The following is a 26,511-nucleotide window of genomic DNA, read 5'->3' on the forward strand; positions in this document are numbered from 1 at the left end:
AGGCATTTTCCAGGTATCCTTAGACACTAGAGATAACCCAAGTAGCAAATAATTTCATACACAGCCATTTCCTTCTTTACTAATGCTCATCTTTGATTTTGTAGAACACATGCCTCTTCTTGGTTTCTGGATTTTCTTTTGCAGTACTGGGGCTTAATTTCAAGGCCTCGGGTTTACTAGGTGGGCACTCTACCAATGGAGCCACTCTACCAGTCCATTTTTGTTAAGCGTTTCTTTGTTTTTGAGATAAGGGCTTGTGAACTATTTGCTTAGGCTGGCTTCCAACTGTGATCCTCCTGATCTCTGCCCCCTGAGTAGCTAAGATTACAGATGTAAGCCATTGATGCCAAGCTCTGGATCATTTGAATGTATCCAGAGATGATTTTGACAATATATATGGAGAGTCAGATTGGGGAGGAAGAAGAAGGGGATGGAATACAAAAGAAAACAACTCTTGCTTGCAAGGAGTTTACACACATTTTATACTCAGTTGTGGTCTGCTAAAATGAAAAGAATGTTTAAATGGGATGTGACAGCTATTGACTCAGTGGAAACATTTATATACTTATAAGTCTAAATTTTCAGTTTTTAATTGGCATTCAGTGAATATACTCATAGTGACTTTAACACAAGTAAAGTGGTATTTGGAAAATGAACCTATTTATTTGATTCCTCCTAGAGAATTCATTCCAAGGGGTATATTTTATCCATGGCTATATAATGATTGAATGAGCTAGATCATTTCTAAATCTCTAATGTAGCTATTAAGTCTGAGGTAGGATGGGAAAGAATGATTTGAGGGGGCTGTACCTTGACCATGTTCTCTGAAGGCCTTTGGCTTATGGGGTCATGGAAAGAAAAGAGGGAAATAGTGCCAAGGAAGAAGGATAATGGGGTGAGAGGAACACTCCTTAGAATGTACAACCTACTGGGTTGGAGCTTTACTATGGATTTAGAGGACTTCCCCCCATCCCAAACCATTGCAGCTAGGTAAAGGTCATGTCACTAAAGTCGTATCTCAGTCAACCGCACAAATGGAGCTATGCAATAATATGAACAGGCAAAAAGGATTTTATTTGAAGTTCACTGTGCTAGTTTTCCCCTTCACCAGATATAGCATTCTACTTATATTTTACTCAAGCCACTCTAAGTACATTCCTACGTATTAGCTAAAATCTATATCTACTGTAGCAGAGGTATGGGTCTGAGGCATGGAGTAGGAGACTGGGAAGGGTCCCTTTTGATTTAACTTCCCCTGCAGACAGATCACATGAAGATATATTAGAGGCAACTGGGCATAATTCATAAGAAAACTCAACTGCTGGATTTATAATATTTCTTTTAAAAGTATGAAGGTGGCAGACCCAACCTCACCAAAAGCACAAATGAAAGCTCTTTTATCCAAACGAGCAGGTGTGTTTGTCCCCAGGTACTGAGACTTTGGGCTGTGCTTTATAATCAACTTGAGTGGTTCTTCTCCAGACACTGAAGTGCTCTGAGGCAGGGCAGTGGAGAACATGGTGGTGGGGAAACCAGACATAGGTTTTGCTGATGGCCAGTTCTTTCCAAAGCACATTTCATGGAATCGGTACTTCAGGGCTGTGGTGTCTTTGACAACCACTTCCCCTCCCCCTCAACACACATACACCCTTGTCTCTTGCATCCTAGTTCTCTGACTTGGGCAAGGGTGGAGGTCTGGTGGTTGACAAACAATAGGAGTTATGCTTATTTAATGCCTCAGGCCACCATGTGTCCACTACCTCAGGTTGACACTACTTGACAGAGATGGGTGGTTTCCATGTGAGCTACTGATAAGATATGCTCCAGAGTAGGTACTGATGAATCTTTTCTATTGGTTGAGGCACTTGACTGAATTTCTTGGGATAAAAACCATTTCCAGCAGGTCACTCGTCTCATCTGGGTGCACAGACAAATCATTTACTTTCTGTATGTCTTCAACACACTGCCCTCGCAATGTCTCCACATGGTATCGTCTCAGAAGCGTAACCAAGACAACTTTCATCATCACCATAGCAATGTACTTTCCTGCACAACCACGAGGCCCAAAGCCAAATGGCTGAAAGTACCTGTAAGGAACCTATGGAAATAATCACACAGTTAGCCATAGTGTAACAGGTAGAGTGATATAATGCAGTCTGTTTGATTCATTCTAAAAAGGAGGTCCATCAGAAATTGACCACACTTCGTGCTTCACTGAGACCATGACTGTTGACTAAAGAAGTCTTTTTCTCACTCAGTGTGATTCACCTCTTGTGACACAGACCAACCTCAGACAGTACCCAGTTTTGCCTTTCAGATAAATGAGCTGGGGTAAAGCAATGCAAAATCACCTTATTAGAGGCAATTAGGATATTCAACTAGCTCTGTAGAATAGCCACAGATGAAACACCAGGGCAGATTTTTTTTGTGTGTGATGTCATATAACATGATAAAAAGGGACAAAAGCAAGTAAAAGATGCAGATTCCTGGCCTATCAGTGTCAAGCATCTAACTTTTTGGATTTTAGACAGGGTTTTGCTATGCAGTCCAGCCTGACCTTTGAAGTCACAATCCTCCTGCCTTTCAGCCTCCTGAGTACCAAGATAATAGTCATGCACCACCATACCCAGAAACATTAAATATTTTTAATCATGCAGAAAAGTAGTATCACATCTGTCTGCCTGGTCCACATCTGGATTTATGTGGCCTCTGAATATGACAGATGTTTGATAAATTGTCATTGACCATTTGACTGATTACCTGGCATTCTCCAGATTACCTGTGTAGAAAGAGGATAAATTAAGAGTACTGAGTTAGCACCGTGCTTTGACACTATAAGAAAGTGGAAAATGAAGCCATCAGGGAACTACATGGATAATTCAAGCTTGAAATCAGTGTTGCCCAAAATGTGACACAATGGAGGGAAGAATCTCCAGTATACATCAACATTAGGAAAAGAAAAAGCTCAATCTCTTTTAGCAAGTGAATTCTATTTAGAAGAAGACCTACTGCTAATGGGGTCATTTGATGAACCAAAGGCCAACTATAAAAACGAAATCTTTTGATCTCATTTGATTTCTGCGTAAGACTGAAATGGATTTCCTTTGGAGGCTGATGTTGCCCTGAATCTAGATGATGACAAAGTGATGAGTTTAAACAGCTAGGTAGATTCGCTGGGTTAAACAAAATTTGGCCAAACGAGAGGCCTGGTGTGGCGGCCATTTAGATAGTCTTCAGAGGTGGAAACTTGGCATCTCTGGTTTTGAGGATGAATATGGTATCTGTGTTCCAAGCTATGGGACACATGGGCTCCTGCTCAGGTGGAAGAGAGGAAGGAGTCAAAAGAATGAAATGCATGGTGCAAACACACACAAACAGAGCAGATTTGATAGTTGACATTGTTGAGAGGAGCACATTCTATTTTAAGGAAGGACTCTTACATTCTTCTCAAAATTTTCCAGAGTAAATTCATTGGGCTTGGGGAAATACTCAAGTCTGTGCATTCTTCCAATATTCAGAATAATGTTAGTTCCCTTTTTCACTGGGTAGCCATCAATCACATCGTCTTCCAAGGCTCTGCGCATGACCAAATCCACAGCAGGGTGGTACCGCAGGCTCTCGTAGATGAAGTTTTCCACCACTTTCAATTTTTGTATATCATTCATTTGTATGTCTCTCTCACCTGTGGGAACAGATAAGAAATATAGGAAGGTATGTTAGTTTAGTGTGTGGTGGGCATTAATGCTTCTATTTTTCTCTCCAGAACAATTTGCTCTTGGTCGAAAATATTATGTCTATAATTCTAATGCATATCACTCACCAAGTATATCGTGTTTGATTCATAGAGTGTTTATAAAGTTCAGAAATGAAGCCAATTATTGTAAAACCTTGGGAATTTTGCGGCACAGTTGAGGTTTCTTGGAAAAATCAGAAAACTTGGTAACACTGGCTCTGCATTCCCATATGGCAACAGTGAGCTGAAGGTGATGAGCCCATTGCCCCTTTAGAGGGGGCTGAGCCTCAACAGTTCCATGTAGACCTCGCTCAGCTTTTCTCACACATTCATCTTATCTGCATGGCCTCATAAGTCTTTCGTGTTTCTCCCAACTCTAACTTCTAGGGAACATTTTGTCTCTTGATTTGTGAGCAACCTAACACTACAACCATCCCACAGCAGGGTGCACAGGCTGCTGCATAGTCAAACTGAGACAGTGGATTTCATCTATTTCAACATTTGCTCTCCATTATCTGTGCTGTTGCCTGTCCACATGTCACTGATAATCCCTCCCTCTCTCATCAAGAGCAACTTGTCACAACGGAGTAGCAAGAACTCCCTTATCCTCACCCCAACAAAACAGGTACCCCATATCGGCCCTGGATGGACTAGGAATTGATGTGGAGCCCCAATGCCTCAGCCTGCCATTAGTCAAAGAGACTGGAATATGTGCCAAATGTGGCAAATCTTCAGAGCATCCTCAAATGGGCCACCACTTTGGAAGATGAAAAACCAGCCCAGAAATCTGAGTCAGCCATTTCCCCCACTATGCCATCTAGAAAGGGATGAGAATGCTAACCAAAAATAGGAGCTCTGTCCTTCATGTTCTGCTCTTTGTCCCCAAAGATCTAATGAGGTATGTATAACTGAAGTGAGGAGGGAGAAGAGAAGGTCATGGGGAAGGTGACCAAAGGCATTCACTGGGAAGCAATGACCTCGTCTGTGTACAGAGCACAGGAAGGAGCACAGGCACATGTGCAAAAGGCTCAGCTGCTTCCCCATCTTTTCAGAGATCTGTTGAAGAACCAGGATAACATCAACAACCACAAACACTTTTCACCTCTTGAGAAAATTCTATCAAACTTGTTTTAAAATCTTATGATTACAAAATCAATTTCTCCCCTGTCCGGAACTCCATCCTTCCATGGTGCCCTCTCTTTTCACTCCCTTGATATTTCTCTCACTAGCCTATATGTCCTGCAGGTACATGGAAGGTACTGGCTGGTTCTCTGCCACTGCACTTGGTATCGAACATGGTAATCTGATAGGAGGCGTTTGATAAAACCTTGTGGAATTTGGGGCCCCTATGTTACTCTGGCTCCTTGCTCTCTGCCTTTCCAGGCAGTTTCCCACCTATGAGATGCATCTGAGATCCCTACCTTCACATATTTAACCCTTTGATGAAATGTCTCCCAAGAGACAAGTATTTCAAGTAGCACTCAAATGATTTTGAAAAGCTGAACCCTTCCACAACCAAATAACTTGTTTCACAAGGACTGTGTAAAGTCAAGAGAAAAAAATCTGCATTATGTGATGTAGAATTGTGTTCCTAAGCGTGAAAGAAATTCCAAATATGGACTTTTACGTTCTTCCAGAAAGCAATTCGTTTCCTGTGACAGGGACAGTGTTCCTGTGGAAGAGGTGGGGAAGGATGATGCTGACAAGGAAGCAGAGCAGTGAAAAGGGAGCTGGGGAAGAACTGAGTGAGGACGTGGTGGCTTCTTCAGAGGAGGAGGAAAGGACGGGTGAGAAAAGGCCAGCATCACTGGATTGGAGTGAAGAAGGGAACTCATCATTCCCTTGTGTGCTCTGTTGCCCTCTCCTTCTTCTCTTGCCACCAGCTGGAAGTTCATTTGTGATTGGGCTTCAGGTGACCCAGACACACTGCCTAAATGACAGCCATTTTCCTGGATATGTAACGGAGGAGGTAGCAGAACACTGCACGTGTACCCATGCTCTCGTAAGACTGACACAGTAGCCATATGCGTGTGTTCATGTACACGTAGAAAAGGATCTTGAAGAATACACAGCAAACAATTAACAGTGGTTGCCTCTCCAGTGGGGCTGGAGAGGAGGTGTAGAGCGAGGATTGGGAATCATCTTCCCCTTTATACATCTCTCTGTTAGTTGAATTTTCCAGTAAGCAAGTATTATTTTTATAACTTAAGCAACTCAGAAAGAACTATCTTTTCAATCTATGTGGCATAGTCAAAGTGCCTGAACTACTTGCTTCATTTTTCTCCAAGTGGAGTATAAAAGATTCTGTGTTTGACATCAGATTCTTATTACATGAGAAGCTGGCATTCAGAAGGAATTATTTATTTAAGTTCTATTGTTTATTTGATCAATTCTTACCAACAACAGTCTGGATTTCCTTCATTATTTCTTCCTCAACATTAGGGTGCTTTGCAATGAGAGAGAGCATGAAGTACACTGTGACAGACATGGTGTCAGGGGCCGCTATCAGCATTTCCAATATACATTGGTTCACGTTCTCTTTTGTTAGTTCTCCACGTTTCTGAACAATTTGAAACAGGAAAAGTGAATCAAAGTTCCAAAAAACATGAAGACAGTTGATATTCAAGGATGGGCAACCTCAACAAAATGAATCACAAGTCTATAATTTATTTTGAACATTTTACATGACAATCTTCAGCTCAAAGGTGAACAGTTTCATCAACATCTATGCACAGTTGGCTCTCCATGTCCTCAGGGTTCCCATCCATGGAGTCAATTAACTGGATATATATATATACACACACATATGTATACATATATTTATACATTAAATATAATTGTATACATATTGAACATATACAGACTGTTTTCCTTGTGAGTATTCCCTACACAGTACAGTATAACAACTATTTCTGCAGTATCTATATTGTGTTAGATGTTATGAAGAATCTCAGGGTGATTTAAAGTACCCAGAAGGATATACATAGGTTATGTGCAAACGCTGTCATTTTACATAAGGAATTTCAGCACCCTGAATTTTGGTATCTGGGTGGGGTTCGGGAACCAAACACAGATGGATATGGAGGGATGACTTTATATAGTGTCTTTGGTCACACGCTTCCTTTTTCACATTTTGTACTACAATACAGAACACGTTCAATCTAAAGGTCAATCGTACTAGAATGTCTAACGTGAGGCTCTCTGAATGGCCTATAATATGACTGCTAGGCAAAATACTGAAAGGAAGAAGTATGCAACAGTTATGATAAAGGGTCCTTTCCCACCTACACACAAACAGTCATAATGTATGTTGAGTGTGGAATTATGGTTAGTCTAGGTCAGTACCTCAGCAAAAATCAAGTCAGTGGCAAAGTCCATACAGTCTTCCAGTTTCTCTGCCATGGAAACCTGGTGTCTTTTTTCTTCTACCAAAACATCTATGGCATCTTTCAAATCCTTGCTGTAAAAACAGTCAAAATGTAATCTACTTGTACTCATTAGCAAAACATTCATTTGCTGTTTGTTTAAACAAAATGACCTGCTTTAATTGAAGCCATTGATGGTTCTCAAAAGTACATGAATTTATATTTTACTTCTTCACAAATATCCTTAAATTTCACCTAATTATATTTCATGTTGAGGTACAAGACTTAGCTACAATTCCCAGACACTGATAGCAAAATCAAAGCTGTGACTTTATAGTAAAGGATTAAAAATGATACCAAAGCCTAAATCCATGTTTACAACTCCTGTTTTGGAAGGCACAGTGTTTCAGTTAACAACCCTGTAGTTGCCTACTGCGTATGCACTCTTCAGTGTGCCACAAGGGCCTCCATTTCATATTTTCTTATACACACAGCCCAGTTTTATTTGCCTGGCCCTGAAGACTATTGAGTTTGAGATTCCTGTTCTAGACAGTAAATTCAAGTGACTAAATAGCATTCTCCATACTTATTCCCATATCTTGTGATTTCAACCAGTCTGTAAACACCAGGTAAAGATTTTTGAATAGATGGTGACAAGCTGCATAAGTATGTGCATACATTTGACACTGTGGTTAAGGAAAAGCCTCTTGGACAAATGGTGACATTCCAGCCCAGGTGGTTCTCTTCAGTGTAACCTAGAACCTGTGGAACCTATTAACTTTATGTCACTGAGGCTTGCATCTCTTTTTGTACTGAGAAGATCAGTCTAGACAATAATTAAGGTCACACTGAGATCTACATTCTATTATTCTTGTATGGTCATTAAGTTAAAATATCACACATTTTGTTATATTCATTGTATTCATTCTGAAAAGATTCTTTTGGGAGAACTATCAGTTCTTTGAGTTGATGTTAAATTCGCTGAGAAGCAACACAGCTATAAAATGATTCTGTTTCCATTTTTCTAGACATGCAAAGAGAGTTCTAACAGGTATGAATGTTCGGATTAACCAACCCTTCTGTTCAATTCAAAATTATTGAATGTCCTTGTTAGAGATTGGCTCTCAAGCCACATATAGCCCCTAACTGAGAAGCTGCCCAGTCAAAGGGTTCTTTTATTCTTTGGTCTTGCCAGAAACAGTCAATCTGCTGTAAATGTTTTCATAAGCAACTTAATCAACAGATCTCCGGGACTCTGGAGAGAAGAAAACTTATCAAAGAGACCAAGAAAGGCAAAAAGTCTCAAACAAGATTGTGATTGCACTCACAAATCTTCCAAGTATGTGCTACTTACACAGACTTTTCATACTTTTTGTACAGCCAAGAAATCTTAAAGAAGATGTTGGGTTTTAGAAGGAGAGCTTGCCATGCATCAAAATAACCTCGGATTTTATTCACAATGGCACTTTCTGGAAAACAAAAATGATAGGTGAAGTTTTTACCTTCAGGGAGCTTACACTGCACTGGGAATTATGGACACAAAACAACTGAATATCAGGTAATATCTTAGGCAATAGTGTCTTAATGTAAAATCAAAGCAGGGCAAGGGGACAGAAGGGAGAAGCAATGGGAGTAGGCACAGCCACTGTGGAGCGGGTGGGCAGGAGAGGCCTCTGTGGAGAGCACATTGAGGTCCATTTGGGCCTAAATGAAGTGAAGCCATGAGCAACACATGGATCTGAAGGCAGAACAATACTTGTAAGGGGCCTACCCAAACCAACGGGACTGGAGCACATGCTGACTGATTTCCACATTTGGACCACTGGACAACTTATAAGCCCCCTCATTCTCCTCCCCAGCTCCCATCGCCTCCCTACTCTAACAGGTCTTTAGAAGACTTGTAGAAACATCTGTTTATAGATGTTCTTGCTTCCTCACCTGTATGGTTAGGAAGGATCATATCCATGGAATTGTCACTCTCTCTCTCTATGTGTGGATCCAGAATTGATGACACTGAGCTTGTGTAACTCATATGGGGTTGTTTATTTCCCTTTACACTGGGTACTTGTCAGACTCAACTTGCTTACGACACCCAGTGCAACAAAGAAGAAAGACATTGCCCTGAGATCAGGCAAAACCAGGCTCCGGTTGGTATTAGTCAGGTGTATTAATTTCTATGAATTGCAGTTTCTTTATCTGCAGAATGATGGCACTACCACTCCCCAGGCTAGTCAGTAACGATGAAATACAAAATCTTTGTATAGCACCTGGCATGGTGGCTGGATTTGGCAGTTGAAATAAATGCTTATTCCCGTCTCATTTGTGCAAAAGGCCAGGGATTTCTTATCTCTAGTATTCAATTAAAATAAAGGAGATTCATTTATTACTGATTTTGCTTAAGGCTCAGACATTGAAGAAACTAATATGAACTGTATGCTCTGGATCAAATATTTTAAAAGTATGAAAGCTATGTGATGAGTTCTATGGTCCTGGGAGTCTTATGAGTCCTGTGTGCTCACTATGAAGTGAGAATATAAAGAAGAGCGGTTAACTGGGTTTATAAGCCAACAGGCTGTCCTCTTAATGGCTCTGTCACTCAATACCAAGTAGGGATAAAATGTGACTGTTAGCTTTCCAACAGGCTAGGCTTTTTGCTCTCGGAGTTACGGAAGTCAAGGCCCTAACAGCCATCACTACTGGTCCGCTTGTCCAGGAGAGAGCTGGGGGCTCAGGGAAAAAGGAATATGTGAGACTTTAGGCTGTGTCTCAAACAGAAACTTGAAAGTGGCAACTCTTTGTCTAACTCATCCAATCAGATATAAGGCAAAAAATTATCAGTACTCAACTTGCTGAGTAGTGTTCATGTGGCTAAATCACCCACTGGTGATGACACATTGCTCAGATAGGATCTCCAGACTGGGAGGAGAATGTACAGGGAATATTCTCTGCTCATAGCCCTCTTCTTAGGCCCACATTTGCTCAATAGCTTTGTTCTTGTTCAAGGGCTCCCTGAACCTAGAACAGTGCCCAGCATAAAATAGACAATCAGTGATATTTATTGAATGAATGTATGAAATCAATGAGTGTTCTCATAAATTAACTCAGGAAAATCATAATAAGCTGGATATATTTAAGATCAACAGCAAGAAGGAATCAATCCAAATTATTATTTTGCTTATTGGTGGTGGTAGAGGTGTGTGCATACATTTTGTTATTCATTTCTGTAACATAAGAGGGTGAGACACCCTGTCAGTTTGTTTTAAATATTAAACGGCAAATATGTGTGTAAAGCAACTTTCATACTGTTTGGCACATAGTAGACATTAAATTAATGGCAACTGTTACCATCATTTCTGTTTTCATCACCAGCAATCCCATTACCACCACTGTACCACTTTTATCATACAGATAGAAGCAAGTTTTCAAATTCAGTAACTCTGAGGGAAGAGTGTGTGTGCATCTACATATATGTGTATATGTGTGTTATGTGTATACATATCTACATCCATATTCATGTCCAGATCTATGTCTATATTTATGTATTAGACATATATTTATATACATACATTTATATTTATAAATATAAATATGTATAACATACATATATTCATATATGATATATAATCTATATAAATATATTAATATATAGTATATAAATATATACATATACATATAAAATGCCAAAAGGATGGTTAGAAATGCTTAAACATGTCGGTTCCATTGGTGGCAGGATATCATAAACATCAAATGCATGATGATAACTTTTGATTGGGGTAGAATCCTATTTCCTAAAGCAAGAGGAGAGATACAAAAGAAATAGAAAGCGCCCCCTATTTGAAAGTGAACAGGGCAGAAACACTAGAGAGCAAACTCAGCAATGCATAAGCAAGAGCAATGTGCGAAGCAGCCTGTGTTTGCTTTACTCTGCTGTCCCTCTCCTCCCCTCGTTCCACACAGGGCCGAATATGAGGCACAGGAAGAGTTTCCTCACCATCCAAGGGGATTCCCAAGAAGAGCACGTTGGAGGTGTCCAGCATGATGCGTCGCATGAGGGTCAGCACGTCCACATAGCCCAGGGCATTGGTGACCTCGTCCAGCTTGTCCAGATGCCTGAGGATGGATTCCGCACAAACCGCCACCATGCGAACAAGGCCAGGGCCCGTCAAAGCTGAAGGGACACATCAGAGAATCAGCCATCACACTCCAGGATACTCACTCAGGTTATTTTGGCTTTTAGGTCTGGAACTTAACTGTCCATGGTTTGCCTTCAGTCATAGGGTGGAAATTTTCATATTCCTCTTTACACTTTTCTGCTTTCTACAAGCATGCACTTACTTTATGTTTGAAAATGAATGAATATTATTTTAAACTATTGAAATGTAAACTTTCCTTCATGCTCTGGGAAATCATTTGTGACACTGCAAGTGAAACATTTAGTATTTGTGGTCATAGTTACAAATCAGCGAGTTTTCATGTGTACTATCTGCATTTCCCTTTAAAGATGGTTTGGATTTGGCCAGGGTTGAATTTATTGTGTGTTTCAGCAGGTGGTAGGATATTGCTAGAGATAGTGAAATTGGCACCTGAGATGCTTCCTGTTTAACTGAAGTTTATAGTTGTAATATGCTAGTTTTACAAATCACCCAAAGTGCCCTTCTCTTCATTTCAATCTCTTTTCAAATTGCTTCCAGATTTATGTGATTATTTATTGTGGTAATGGGGCTTGACCTCAGAGCCTCATGCATGCTAAGCAAGCTCTAGCCTTGCCCCTACTCCTACTTCTAGATTTATTTTACTCAACCTGTGACATGCTAAGAAATTTCTTATTTGCTTTCAGTGTTCCCCACAGAACTGGGAACTCTTTAAGGACAGACAACAAGTTATTGGGATTGTACTTCAGGTCAGTAGTACATGGGACCTCTGTATACATATTTGTATCTAGGATTAAATAAATGAATGTAAACAGGTAGAGGGAACTGGCTCTGACCTCCCCTTGCTCTGCACTTGACCATCTGGGCAGAGACTAGTGGGTCCTGATGGTCCATTTTAAGAGTTTAACTCTTAAAGACCCCCTTTCCCTCTTTGGTAATAAGTTTATTTAAGCTTCCTTTAAGAATTATCCCTCTTTTTATATTTTGTACTATCGACAATTGTTTTTAGAATCCTTGAAATGAGATGGAAATCCTGCGGAACTTGGTAGACATAACTTCAGTGGACCACCATAACTCAAGAAGAAAACTAATCAGTGAAGAATCCCATGCATGAAGGCAGACATCACAAAAAAGAAAGGAGTCCTGAACACTGGTTTAGACCATGGAGAGCTCCATATGCATAAAAAACAAGGTAGGGGTAGGAAGGACCCAGCAGACACCAAAGGCCAGGATGTCGTTCTCTGGTGCTGATCATTTCCATGACTGGGGCAAGTCATTCCTTACTGACTCAACTGTTTGTGTGGACAGGTTGGCTTCCAATATCAGTGGTGGGTTCTTCCTAGTTAATGTGTGACCTGCCTCTGTGACCAAGTGCTTGAAGCCACATTTCACACTTACAGACAAAATATGATATAACTCATTGCTTGTGATACAAATATGATTTAATTTTTAAATGTGCTGAAAAGTACTCAGTCTATTTAGGTCAAAAGCAAATTGAGCACATAATCAGATTCCATCAACATAGACAACTGTCAGTTACAGGAAACAAGTATTATTTACGCACCTCAAACCATCTCCCAGGATGAGCCATTGCCTAAGTGGTGTTTAACTGTTTCTGTACAGAAACCTAAAATTTTAATACTTTCATTCATACTGCTGATTAGATAACAAAATCTGTCCCAAACTTTCTACTGTAACAGGAAAATCAACAATGAATCTAATTCAATAGAAGGTTCCTCAAGAAAGGCTTAGGATTCTCATTGGTTATCAACATTTTAGGCACCACAGAGAGCTTCTCAATAAGCAATTAGCTTCCTATTTGGGGCATTATTTGGGTCCAGTTCTGTAGCATTTTCATTAGAAAATATGACCTTGAATATCAAATGATAACCTAAAAATTCACAAAGATACCTTGACTAATTTCTAAGTGCTGTAACTTCTACTCTTAACATTCCATGGACCTGTGTCCTCCCCTCCATCCACCTGTGTCACTGCAGTGGCTCCTGTTTTTACTTCCCACCTTGCTCAGTCACTGCATCACCTGATTTTCAAGGGCAGGGACCATTCCTATTTGACATTGTAAGCTTAACACCTAGCTCAATGATGAAGACAGTAACTTGTTCACAAATTGTTTAGCGATTATAACTCTTAAATGTCAGAGTAGAACATATAGAAAGAATAGGTCTTCCATCTTTTTATTTGTTTATTTGTTGGTTGGTGCTGGAGATTGAAACCAGGGCCTTGTGTGAGCTAGGTAAATCCTCCACCACTAAACATCCCCAGCCCAGGTCAGAGGATATTGGTATGTGAAAGTTAACTACTCCTACATACCAAAATACCTGTTGACATGTTCCTAACAAACCTAGGTCAAATGACATAGTAAAATGATCTATGGGATCCTAGATCATTTTTTCATTTGTTCTTCACTGTAACTCCATAATGTTGATCAACTTCTGTTGATAAAAGAGCTGAAGTGTCAAGACGCTAAGTGACCTGTCCATGGTCCTACAGCTACTTAGTGGCAGCACTGGGATTTGAACCTGCATCCTGTAACTTTAAGCCCTGTACTTTGTTCATTAATCCATTCTACAGTTTTAGAGAGCACAAGGAGATTGACCTGCCCCAACATGAGTGGTAGGCATAAAAATTGCTCTTCAACGTTGTGGACGTCCTAATCCCCAAAACTCATCACTATGTTGCATGGCAAAAAGAAGTTGGCAGGTATGGTTCAAGTGAAGGACATGGAGAGGAGGAAATTATTGTGGATTTTCATGGTGGATCCAAACTTTCAAGGAAAGTGAAAAAGTATTCCCAGCTGTAGTCAAAATCAGGGAAAGACGTGATGACAGAAGGTGTGTCAGAGGATGTGAGGTGAAAAGGCACGGACTCCTGCCATGAGCCAAGGAATGATGGTGGCCTTAGAACCTGGAAAGGCAAGGACAAATGTTCTCCCATAGAGCCTCTGGAGGCAGCCTTGTCAACACCTGCATGGTGGCCCATTGAGACCTGTGTCAGACTTTTGAGGGGCTGGTGCAGTGACTCCTGTGATAGAACACTTGCCCGAGTTGGCTACTGAGGTTGTATAGTGTTAGACCAAAAGCTCACCTACCTCCAGACGCCATCACTGCCCAGGCACAATTACCTCTCTTCATGTGCATTTCTCAGTAGCTTTGCTTTGGCATGACATAGCACGGGGGGACCCTCTGGATAAGGAGATCCAGAATTGGGTCTCTGCTCATTCATTATCTGCTCTGCCATTTGGGTAAAAATTACAGCCTCTCTAGGACTGATTTCCTCAACTCTAAAACTCAGAGCCAGGAAGAGGTAATATATATGATCCATCTCTATCCTAAAATTCTCTAATTTCATTCATAAATTGTTTTCTTCTAAAATATCTGGTGATTATTGTAAGTGTATCATTTGGTCATGCTTAAGTCAAACATATCCCCGACACATGAAATTCATAGTTGAGATGATGCTTAGTAGACAGGTACATCTCTTTCTCATGTTCATGAAATTGTTTCATGAATCAACAATGAGAGAAGGATGTGTGGTGGCTACAAATATAGGCTCTGGGCTTGTGTCCTGGAACTACCACTTACTAATGTTGGAACCTGGGGCACGTTACTTGACCTCTTTATCTCTTTAAAATGCAGGTGATAAGCGTATTCACCACATGAAGTTGCTTTGGGATTAAAATATCAAGTGTTTAGAACGATGTCTGATGTACAGGAAAGGTATAAAAAATGCTAGTTCTTATCATTATTTCAAAACTATGAAACTGTAAATCAGCACATTTAAAATATGGTTTCCATAGACCACAGAGAAGAATATAGCCAGGTTCCAGCTTACCTTTCATAAAGAAAGGCCGAACTTCTTTCCAGACATCTGGATTATTGTTAAATATGATGCCTTTCTCATGCATACCAATACACTGCAAGCCAAGTTTGCTGCCAAATCGGGAGATGTACTTATTGTGCTTCATTACATGGAACATACTTGAGGACCTGAAAAGAAAGCACACCTTAGTGTTAATCCACCATTGAGAAAGTCACAGTGATGCATTTGAGTGTGAGATGGCTCTCAGCAAATGATGTTGATCAAAATGCATGGTTTCTATTATTCAGGTTGAATAAGCACATCTGTTAGCAGGAGAACATCTTTTACAACTGACTCATTTCTACCTACTGATTCCTTGTTTGACCATCACAAGGATAGAAAACACACATCATTCCTATTTCTCTTTCTTCACTAAGCTCAGGTCACCAATATATTATCTACCATTAGAGTCAGAGGTCCAAGAATGCCATAAAACACATTCTTCCACACCAGCAGTCATGAGAGCCCAGCATCCCAGGTGCCATCTAGCCCTTCCCAGACAGTGCCACTGTGTGCAAGAGTAAGTCACAGAATTGGAATCTGCTGGACTATTGAAGTCTTGCTTTGTTAGTTTGGAACCAGTATTTTCTTTGTAGTACCACCCATCCCCCAGGCCTTATGTGGGATGTCATTAACTCATTTCTGTGCACACTTTTGTTTCTGGGCTTGACCAGGGCCTACATGGGCTGGCATGGAAGGCCCATTGTGGTGGTAAGAGAAATTATTTCTGGTCTCAGCATTCATCATGACTTCTCAAGGTCTCCAGGGTCACAGAGTTCTCCCATGATGCATGATATGGACAGCCATTAGACAGTGTAATTTGTACTATGCTCATTAGGACAAATTCAAGATGTGTAAAATGGTATTGGCACTTATTATCTTTATTTCAGTTGATGTGATGTTTTAATTTTGATGAACTTAGTATTTGTACAAATTTTGGTGTATTCACTGCCACTTTGTTTCTCCCTCCTCAATTCTCCACTGAAAATTGTTTTTAATCTGGAAATTCTCCTAATATGGAGGCTTTCTGAACACATAACCCTCAAAGTTGGGAGTGGCTGGTTACTGTGGTGCATGCAACTGATTCTTGAACTGTGTTGGAGAGGCTTTCTTAACACTTGCTCCTCACTCTCAAAGTTGACACTTGGCTCTTAGAGGATGGCTTTGCTTATTGAAGTTGTTGAGTTAATGTTTGCCAAAATACAGTCCCATAAGACACTGGGAAAAAGTGCTTGGCTTTAGATGAATAGGTTAGACTGTGGGCTCCACGATAGACAAGCTCTCACACTGTGGTGTGATGCAGAGTCCTATTTAACCTTTGAAAGAAAGCCTATGAAGGAGGAGCAGTGTTAAGAAAGGAAGGAAAACAGGTTATTATTATATAAATAACTTATTTACTTAATATTTATTTCAGAAAACCCTACTTTAAATATCAAAACACTATTAAATCAAATATTGTCATGATTTGACTCCAGATAATACTCATAAAATGACCCCATGTTTGGGCAAGTTTTCCACTTCTTAACAACAAAAATAAACCCTAAACTTCAGGTGTTTATATTTGTATTCCAGAAAATTAGTTTGACTGACATCTGTTCAAATTTTGCCCTATGTAGAGAAATCATGCTATAGGTAGGTCTGAAATTCTTACTAATTAAAATACTTGAAAACCCTAACTTTTCTTACCTTCCAATACATCATTCTACAATAAAAGAAGAAAGTAAGTAATTTTTATATTCTTTATTCACAAAGTTGTATCTGAAATTTTTAAATACTCAGAGGATAAGCAGAACACTATGTTTCTGCATTGTCTTCTATAGCCATTGTAGTCTGCATTAGTCTACTGACCTGCTTCTTTGCAGAAGTTGCTAATCAATTTTTAAAAGAGAAGAAACTCCAAACAAACAAACAAAAACAACCAAAAACCAAAACCTACTTAAATGTTAGTTAATGTTAAATATCCATGTGTCCTTTAGGGGGCACTAATAGGTCAGTTATTTTCAGGATGAGATTCAGACAATGCAAGTGACAAAAATTATGAGGCAGAAAAATGTGACTGGCCACAGAAGAGCAATTGCAAACATGGCCATTTATCAAAGTGACACTGGATTTATCTAAGCAGAGTAAACTGGGAAATTGAAGAAGAGAATGTTGGGGAAGAGCTACAGGCCCCAGCTCACACTGCTCCTGGCAATCAGACAGACCAAGTGGGCCCTACAGCCAAGCTGGCCAATGGAAATGTCCTGCTGTGGAGGAAATAGGATTTCTGGGCACTGAGGAGACACCAACTGAGTCCCCAGGGTCAGAAGGGACAGTGGGCAGTACAAAGTATCTGGTCACTGGGGTCATTCTTTCTTGAACATGAAAAGTCAAGACATCTCCAAAGAGGGTAAGCAATCCTATTGTCTGTTCAAAATGAAACATAAGCAAGAAGTAAGCTCTTAGGAGGTAAAGAAGAAGTGCCTAAGTTTGGAGTTTAAGCAACTCACACAACTGTGGTCAGAGTTGACATCCAAAAGAGCGGGAATGTGGTGGAGGCACTTAATGAAAGAGTTGACAACAAATATTTAAAAACACTTGCCGATGTGTAGAGCTGTCCCTTCTCAGTCTCCTTTGCTAGTTTCTAACCAGTTGACATTGGAAGAGCTCAAGGCTCAGTTCCCACTATTCATCATACCACCCAAGTGGTAACTGACAGTACTGGTTTGCTCAGACTTGTCCCAGTTTTAGCACTGAAAACCCCACATCCTAGAAAAAAACTCTAGTCTCAGACCAGCAGACAACTGGTCATCCTTCGGATAAATACACTGTATAATGTTTCAGTCAATGACTGCCTACATATATGACTGTGGTCACATAAAATGCTATCACCTCGTGACATCATAGCCGTCTCAGTCTGAGTACACACTATGATGTGTGCACAGTGACAGAATCACCTAGCAATGCATTTCTTAGAACCTATCCCCATTGGTAAGTGGTGTATGTCTGTACTATGTATTCTACTTCTTTATTGTCAGTATCCTAACAATACCTTGCTCCATGAAGGTCAGATTTTTTGGCTGATTTTATTTCAAAAATACAACATCACTGTGTTCTGAGAGTCTAGAATTGTACCTGGGGTTCATAGTAAGTTCTCAATAAATGTTTAATGAATGAATGGAGAGCCAATTATGACTATTAACACTTAGGATCACATAGTGCTTAGTCTATAAAAAATTTTCAAATACATTGAAGGAATAGCTGAATAAGAAAATTTACTTAATAGAAGTGTAAATGTAACATTGAGTATATTAATTGCTAAGAAATGTGCAAGTATAACTCTCATTAGCATGTGGACTGCTAGCTCCCTTGGTTTTAATTTTTTTTGGTGGTACTGGGGATAGAACTCAGGACTTACACATTAGTGAGCAGATGCTCTACCCTTGAGCAATGCCTCCAGCAGTTTTTCCCTTGGTTATTTTGGAGACAGAGTCTCACTTTTTTCCCAGGCCAGCCTGAACCCTTATCCACCTATTTTGAACTTCCTGCTGGGATGATAGGCATGCCACACCGTGCCCAGGTATTGGGTGAGGTGGGATCTTGCTCACTATTGTTACCGGTTGGCCTCAAACCTGGATCCTCCCTTTCTAACCCTCCCATGTAGCTAGGATTACAGAGTGAGCCACAGAGCCCTGGCTTGCTAATTTCCCTTTAAGGATGTTACCCAAATTCTTTCTTCTTCTTCTTTCTTTCTTTTTTTTTTCTCGTATTTCTGACAAAAACAAATGTGTATGTAGATAGTGGACATATAGTGTCCTCTATCTGAGACCCTCAGGTAGAGATTAGCTGCCTGGGGGAGTGTGCATTCTTTATCTTTAGATGACCAGAGGGACAACAGTACCTTGAAGCTTCCATGTTGCCCAGGTGGTGGCCAGCTGCACTCCTGCCTGACTTCCTTCCCTCAACTTGTACAGTCCCTACCACTGTGGGACTGAGTTGGTTAGAAAAGTTGGACTGTTATCTTGCACAGTTATAATGACTACAGATCTTGAACTTTTCCAAAGAAAAAGAAATCTGGCAAACTATTCAAATCAAAATAAAAAGCTCTCTAAGGTCCAATGGGGCCTTTTCAAGAGGTACGGGTAGTGCTGGAAGGGACATGAAGAGCAGCGAGGAAGGGAACTGGGGACAAACATGTCCTGTTTCTGAGGGAAGCTCAGCCTTTAACAACAAAATGGAGCAGCTCTGAGGCAATTAAGGAGAACACAAAACTCCACCAAGTGAAAGGCTGAGAGGACAGGACAAGAAAAGAACTGGACGAGCTGGGGGATGGTGGGCAGGTTGTGTCCATGCCTTTGTGTGAATCAATGCCTGAGCTGGTCGCAGGTGCTAAGGTCACTTTCCTAATGAAGACAGGCAGAGTGGTCAGATGCCACCCTGACTATGACAGTAATCCCACTTCAGGAATTGTCTTTGAGTATTCAGGGAATCTATCTGGTGACCAGAGTATCTCATGTCTAAGTATCTCTGGTCCAGGAGGGATTTCTGCCTGATATTCTGCTCTTAAATCCTGGCAGCTTAAACAACCACAGAGGTCTGTGCCTTATGCACAGACTCTGATCTCAAAGCCCAGACACATGGGCTTTTGGGTGACTCTAATATATACCCAGGGTGGGAACTGCTGCTCTAGGTCCTGGGCTGCAGGTAGATATCCTGTATGCTGAAGCTAGTTAGCTTCACCTGTTTGCCAAGGGAAACAGGTGACAGGGAAGGCAGACCCTGAATTGAGTAGGGCTGGAAGGCCCTTGCTGTGCTCAGGGATGAAAAAGCAGGAGTAAAAGTTCCTATCCTCCAAACCCAAATGTCATCAGATTCAAGACATTTTTGAGATTGTAGCCAGGTGTAAAAGTGACTAACATAAAAAAACACATCATATTCACTTAAATTTGCCTGAACCAGGGCTCAATTAGACCAGGACAAGTAAACAAAAGAGGAATTGTGACACAGTCATTAAAGCAAACTCTAGTGTGCCTTGGAGTCACCTGGAGAGTACCTCAAAGCAGACAATGGGCTTCAACCCCCAGCCTTTCTTATTCAGTAGCTGTGGGCGTGGCCAAGAAGTCCTTTTCTAACAAGTTCCTGGGTTGTTGATGTGGCTGGTTAAGGGAACACACTGTCACAACACCTGCATTGATTCAGTGCTACAATACCAACCTGAATGAACCAGAAACACCCTAGGCACAAATTGAGGTGTTACATCCAAAATAATATTGTGGGATAGTTTGCAATATTTAAATGTAGGACCTATTTTTTTCCTCTGCTCCCTTCTTTCAGTATTTGATTTAAGGATTGGGTTTTGAGGATACCATGGTAATAGATGAAAAGATGGATGTAATCTTGGCCTATGCCCAATTTCATGCAGTTTCCAGAAATGCTTTTCTTATTCTTTGAGCAATAATCAATGAAGAATTCTAACAAATCAACAAACACCTTGGTGGGCCTCAAATTGTAGGGAAAGCTCTGTCAGAGATTGTAAATATAAAAACATTTCAGTGAGACAGTGTTGGCAGATAGCTTTACTAAAAGCCTAGTAAAAGTGTCTGAACATCTACAGAATTATGCTCTCTAAGATCAATAGACAAGAAAACTAGGAAAGCAAGAAAACAAAGCTCATTCTTCACAGTCTACGCACCTTGGTTAACTCTGGAGTAAATGCAGTCTACTAAAGCAATCCAGAGAATATGGCAGTGATGGGGTGGTGGTGGGTAGCAAAAACAACTTTTTATTGGGCAGTTGTTACTGGGTTAAGAGAGCTCAGCCAGGACCCTGGCATGCCAACTTAGATAGGAGGGCAGCGCCTGAATGGCTTTTTTTCTGCTGTCTGCTGTTTTAGTGGTGCTCAAAAGCCAGGCATTAGAATGATACTAGTGAACTCCTAGTCAGATGCCTTTGTCTTCTGGTTTTGTTTGTGTTTTGTTTTAGAATGAGTGTTTTAATGCTTGATTACAGAGATAAGACCAAAATCTCAGGAGAGCAGAAAAGACCACACTTTTCCCCAATTGTGTTTTTATCCAAAACAAATCACATGGATTCTAAGATTCCACATTCACCACTCAGTTGAAGATTTACCAACTTTCCAGAGTTCTTTATCTATGTGCCTCTGGCTTTAATGCAAGGAAAACACAATTTTTCTGTCTGTCTGCAGTGTTAGATTTTTACCTTGGAATTGCTGACCTTCATTTCAACAAGAAAAACATAACCTTACAAAGATGTCAAACTAAGTTTTCTTTATAAAATAAGAACCCCCAGTCTAGATTTCAAAAGCATGACTCTGATGATGACTTTGATGGTGACAGCATTGGGAGTATACCCAGGGACCTCACACTCCCTAGGTGAGCCTTCTGCCTCTGAGCCACGCCCCAGGCCCTCGGACTTTGACTGGCCCCACTCACTTGCTGATGATGAGGGTTTCCTCTCCACTTATCCAGACTCTCATGAACTCTCCGTACATCTTGTTATAGTAGTTGCAGGCACTGCCGATCCCCATCCACAGGAATCTACCATGGGAAATGAGGGGTCCAATTCCCAGACAGTAGGCAGGACCTAGCACAAGTCATCAGGACATGGTCAGTACTGTAACGATACCAAGGACACTTGTTTTTTAGTTAAGTGTTCCTCACATCTTCTGATGTCTGTCTGCACACCGTTAACACAGTGGTTTGAAACAGAGCAAGTTGCAAATGAGATTCTTGACACACACCCCTCCAGAGGGAAAAGTACATTGATATCCAATTTACACAAGTTGGTCTCACTTATCTCAGTCTCAATGACCTAGGGGCTCTGTCCTCACCTTCCAAGTCAAACCGCGTCATGAGTTTCAAACATAAGTCAGTTGATCTGTCTGCTAGCAAGTGTGGAAATCACAAGAGGTGACAAGCTGACAGAATTGCTTGATTGGTTTGAACATCCACTTGCCTGGATTGTATTCTGGAGTAATTCTCCCATCTGAGAGGAGCAGGGTCTGCAGAGATAGTCTAAGAGCATTCACTTCCTTTTTTTCCTCTTTCAAAGATGATTCAGTTTAAGAAAAGAACCTTACGCAAAATCTCATGAGACAAAACAGAGCTAGGAATTGAGGCATTGGGCAACTCATCTACTCAGTGTCTAGACTAGAGTTTGAGTCCCATGATCTTGTTTTAGATGACAGCAGTGGTTACTCACAATTGCTTATGTAAATGATGGCTGAACTGCAGAGAACAATTGGGGAACCTGATGTTGCTTACATCAGAGAACAAACTTAGTAGCTTGATTTTTCTTGTTCTCTTTTTTCTTGTTCTTTGAGACTAGGTCTAGCTCTGTACCCCATGGAACTCATGGTGCTCCTGCCTCAGCCTCTTAATTACAGATGGGTGCCACCATGCACAGCCTGGTAACTTGATTGTACTGGTGGTAGGGAAAAAAAGGTAGATTTAAAAATCTGAATACTTTCAGGAATTGTATTATAAAGTAATAGTTTTTCTAAATTTTAAAAAATTTCCATTTTGTCAGTGAAAGCATTATGAAGCAAAACACAAGCCTAACTGCTCCACCCCAAAGAAAGAACTGGGTGAGAACCATCTGGAACCATCTGGACTGGGTGTTTACCCCCCAGTTCAGCAAACAATGTTTAGCCTTTTACTCTGCAATAGCTGGGTTACCAGCAATGAGATTGTCATCAGTTTTTTTCTGCTTTATAGAGAACTTGGTTAGTGTCTGTAGAACTGAAATATTGCCAAAACACTTTGCCAGGTATTGATAGCTTGGCACATTATAGAGGCTCAGTAATGTTTCCTGAATGAATTTTTAAATTAATTAGGAATATGCATATAATAGAAAGAATAAAGTTTTAAGTGCTGCTTTTATTTAGGGTATTTTATATTGTATTTACACTTTGATAAAAAATAGGAAGATATCATAAACAGTCCACATAGGGCCAAATAATTGTTTATCTGAAAATAGAGTTATTCAACAAACACTTACTTAATAAAAAGGCCCCTGAGAAACAAAGACATACAATAAAAAGCTGCACTTTTCATCTTTTACCTCAAAGTTTGGTGCCATGTAGAAAATCTTAGCATTTGTGAACCGTCATTGAAATTTATGATATGAGAGTCAGCCTGTTGTGGGGCACACCCCTCTACACCCAGCTCACTGGAAAGCTGAGGTGGAAGGATCACTTGTGCTATAGAGTGAGGCCTCACAGAGAAAAAATGTTATAAAACATACAAATGGTCAAAATAGAAACATTAAGAAAACAAGATATAACAGTGGAAAGTTATATCCACTGAAAACGGAGATGGCAATAAATCCTATGCTTAGGTTGAGAACCTGCATATCCTTCCAGAAGAAAAGAAAATTTTGGGTCCTTAATGATCACTTGTACAACAGCTTAACTCATCTAACAAACACTTCCTGAGACCTTACTATGTATAGACAGTGGTCCTAGTTAGGGCCTGGAGATGTCATGATAAGTAGGAGGAAATTATTGGAGTAAAGTCTTAGGGAAATATTCTAGTTGCATCCACATTAGGCTGCTGTCTGTGCTTCTCACACTTGGGAATACTTATCTAGGCATGCAGTAATTGGAAGAGCCTTCTCACACCCTGAGAGGTGCAGTAAATACTTTGCTGCATTTTTGGGCAGATACAGTCTCCTTGAAGCCAACAGCTGGAACCTCTCACACACTGTCCTATCAGGAAGCTATTGCATTCCATGCCTAGGTATCCACCCAAGAAACCTGTGCACACAGATATCCCTAGTCTGTATCACTAGGTGATTCTAACCAGATCTCACCTTCCCAAAGGGAAAACACAAGGCTACGACCTCCATGGCTGCTGGTCCCCCTGGGCTCCCCTCTTCCTTCCAGTCATCTCCCTTCTCTGGGCTTTCACCTGGCTTCCTATACTTGTTATAACACAGTACCTGATAAGATGATCACCTCTTGGGTCTATTTCCCCTTTTGTCCTCATGGGTTCTCACCCCTGTGGCTCTCAATCCCAGCTTCTCATGAAAAGTCACCTGGGAGACGTTTTCACAATATCAAACTGGGAGCCTCACCTCAGATAGAGCTGAGAACCCCTGTCCTATATATGTGACCTAACTTCCAGTTTATGACAGCATGATGTCCCTGACCCAGAAGTGGTGAACACAGTGAGGTGTCACCTTACCTCCTGGTCCAGGGTTTCAGGGCCTCCAGTTCTTATGCTGGTTTTGTGTTAACTGACCTCCTCACTCAAGGGTCCAAGGGAATACCACAAGTGCTTGAAACATTGTTATAGGGGTATCTTTTTTAAAATGCATGTTCCTGGACAGTCTGAACAAAAATTCTGGGACAGGACACAGGGATCTGGTAATAAGCTCCCACTCCTGAATAGTTCTTATACTGAAAGTTTTGAGAACATGGTGCTAAATGGATGGAAGGGTACTGCTGAACAATCTCCTTGAAAGATGCTCTGATAATACAGATGGATTGGACTTTAGTTCCAGTGTCTACAACAAGGAAGAGAAGGAGAGAGCATTTTCCCCTCCTCCCCCACATAGACCTCTTGCCCTTACCACTTAGTTACTCTGACTGAGGAGCCATGGGGAAGAGAAATCCACTGGGAACAGGAGCATTGGGAAGGGGAGTTCAAGTCAAGTCCATGGAAGAGTCTTCCCTCAGCTCTGAGCCTCCCTCCTCTGAAGATAACAAAATTAACTAAATGTTTCATTAAATTGGACATTAAAGTAACCTAAAGTGCCAGGCTGAATCAGACAGAGAGAGAAACAGGCAATTATCTGGAAAACTTGAAACAGAACCCAGACACGGAGCATTTTGTGCCTACCCCATGCTCCCACTCTTATTTGCTCTGGGATGAGGCTCGCCACACTTAGAAATTTGTAAAAACTATGGTCTTAAAGCAAAGCTCTATGGTATATCTTATGGAATTGGGAATGAGTGTCTATCCTGAGAAATTTATACTGAAAACTAAATAAACGGGGTAAAAATTTTGATTATCTGTAAGTCTGTTAATGTCAGCAGTAGTGATGGATTATAATCATCTGTACAATTGTATTTTTCTCGACTGTTGATTGACTCTCAGAGGCCTTGCTGGAAACTCTGTGAGGGTGTGGTGTCCCAGAGATCAGTAGTGGCCCTCATTCTCCCACTGCAGGTCCTAATCAACCCTTATGGCAACACCATCATCACCATGTTGCCAATGAGAAAATGAAGAGTGAGATGAGGAGGAGGAATGAATACAAGAACAGGAGAGGGTGTGGGTGAGGCACGGGGGAGGGAGGAGGAAAAGAGGCATCCAGACACATCTCCACCTTCAGAGCAAAGTTGGGATGAATCTGAATCCCTTTAAAAAAAATTAACAAGTAACCCTGGAATTTTGCCTTGCTCCACCCCATCTCCAGCTTGCTTTAAAGGGTGCTCATGCCAAATCACCTTCCCAAAGCAGCATGCAGAATGGAAAGGGCTAGCTAACATATTTTTAAGTTGCTTTCATTTAAAATGTGCAGATAATTAATTGCTTTAAAAACTTTCACCTTAGTTCTCATTTGCTATCATGGCTGTGGCCTTCAGAGATCTTCCCAGGTTTGCTCTTTGTCCTTTGGCAAAATTTTCCTTAACTTCCTGGATCAAAAGCTGAAGGAAACAATCTCCTTAGACACAGAAATCAACAAGTGACTTACCTGGTATTGAGGATGTGTTCTCATAATTCCAAATCAAGAGAAGGATTCCCGTGAGCAGCAGGAGTGGCATGGCGCCAACAGGTACAACTTCCGGCACCATGCTGGTGACATTATAGTGCATGGGGTTCAGCTTTTCCAAAACCATCTTTCAGTCTTTGGCCTTAAAGGCAGAAATTTCAAACGCTGTGAAAATCAAAGGGGCAGGGAAAGTTAGGGAATCCCCGAACGGGTTTGCCTGTGTCTCCTGTTGCTTCAGAGGATGCTGTACTGGAGAGATTGGCACTTTGTTTTATAATGTAATTGGACACATAGGCAAGACAAATCTGTGGTTAGGAGTCAAAACAAGCAAGTTCAAGAGAAGTCTGTTGGCGTGAAGTACGGCATTTCTGACCTTGGTAGAGTCTTAGGTTCTCTTCGACGTTTGGTCTGATAGAACCTTATCATCTTGCCCTTGAGTGGGTAGAGTGACGTGAGTTCAGTTCCCAATGAGAGCCAAGTCTTCTACCAAAGTACGAGAGAACAAAGCTCATTGCAGAGGCTATGATCATTTTTGGGACTCAGTTGGCAGATTTTGTTTAGGCAATCTTCTTTGCTTGAACCAAATCATTTAAAACACAAAATAAAACAGGCCAGCACCCAATCCTTTTCCTTTATCAAAATTACTTCCCTAGATAATAAGTTTCTA

At 40.8% G+C, this 26,511-nt stretch overlaps 1 protein-coding gene across 2 annotated transcripts; it reads right to left on the bottom strand.

Annotated features, from left to right (window-relative positions):
• Positions 1-1,053: 1,053 nt before the first annotated feature.
• Positions 1,054-26,086, bottom strand: LOC109679172 (aromatase). 2 transcript variants are annotated; one of them, XM_020154477.2, is made up of 9 exons: positions 25,827-26,086; positions 21,560-21,710; positions 15,102-15,256; positions 11,090-11,266; positions 8,453-8,567; positions 7,079-7,193; positions 6,131-6,293; positions 3,441-3,682; positions 1,054-2,098 (listed from the first exon to the last, which is right to left on the bottom strand). In XM_020154477.2, exons 1-9 carry the CDS (start codon positions 25,969-25,971, stop codon positions 1,850-1,852), a joined length of 1,512 nt encoding a protein of 503 aa, XP_020010066.1. In that variant the 5' UTR covers positions 25,972-26,086; the 3' UTR covers positions 1,054-1,849. The 2 variants fall into 2 exon arrangements, with proteins under 2 accessions (XP_020010066.1, XP_073922046.1); XM_074065945.1 differs by lacking the exon at positions 25,827-26,086 and adding an exon at positions 21,958-22,099.
• Positions 26,087-26,511: the final 425 nt, after the last annotated feature.

Source organism: Castor canadensis, chromosome 2 (assembly GCF_047511655.1).
Source record: "Castor canadensis chromosome 2, mCasCan1.hap1v2, whole genome shotgun sequence".
Classification (NCBI taxonomy): Eukaryota; Metazoa; Chordata; class Mammalia; order Rodentia; family Castoridae; genus Castor; species Castor canadensis.

Coding starts and splice junctions, on each gene's coding strand:
- LOC109679172 (XM_020154477.2), bottom strand. CDS start 25,971: ATGGTTTTGGAAAAGCTGAACCCCATGCACTATAATGTCACCAGCATG. Junction 8,568..11,089: donor CTTGGGAATCCCCTTGGATG/GTGAGGAAACTC, acceptor TTTGTTTTCCAG/AAAGTGCCATTGTGAATAAA. Junction 6,294..7,078: donor CTGACTTGATTTTTGCTGAG/GTACTGACCTAG, acceptor CAAATTGTTCAG/AAACGTGGAGAACTAACAAA.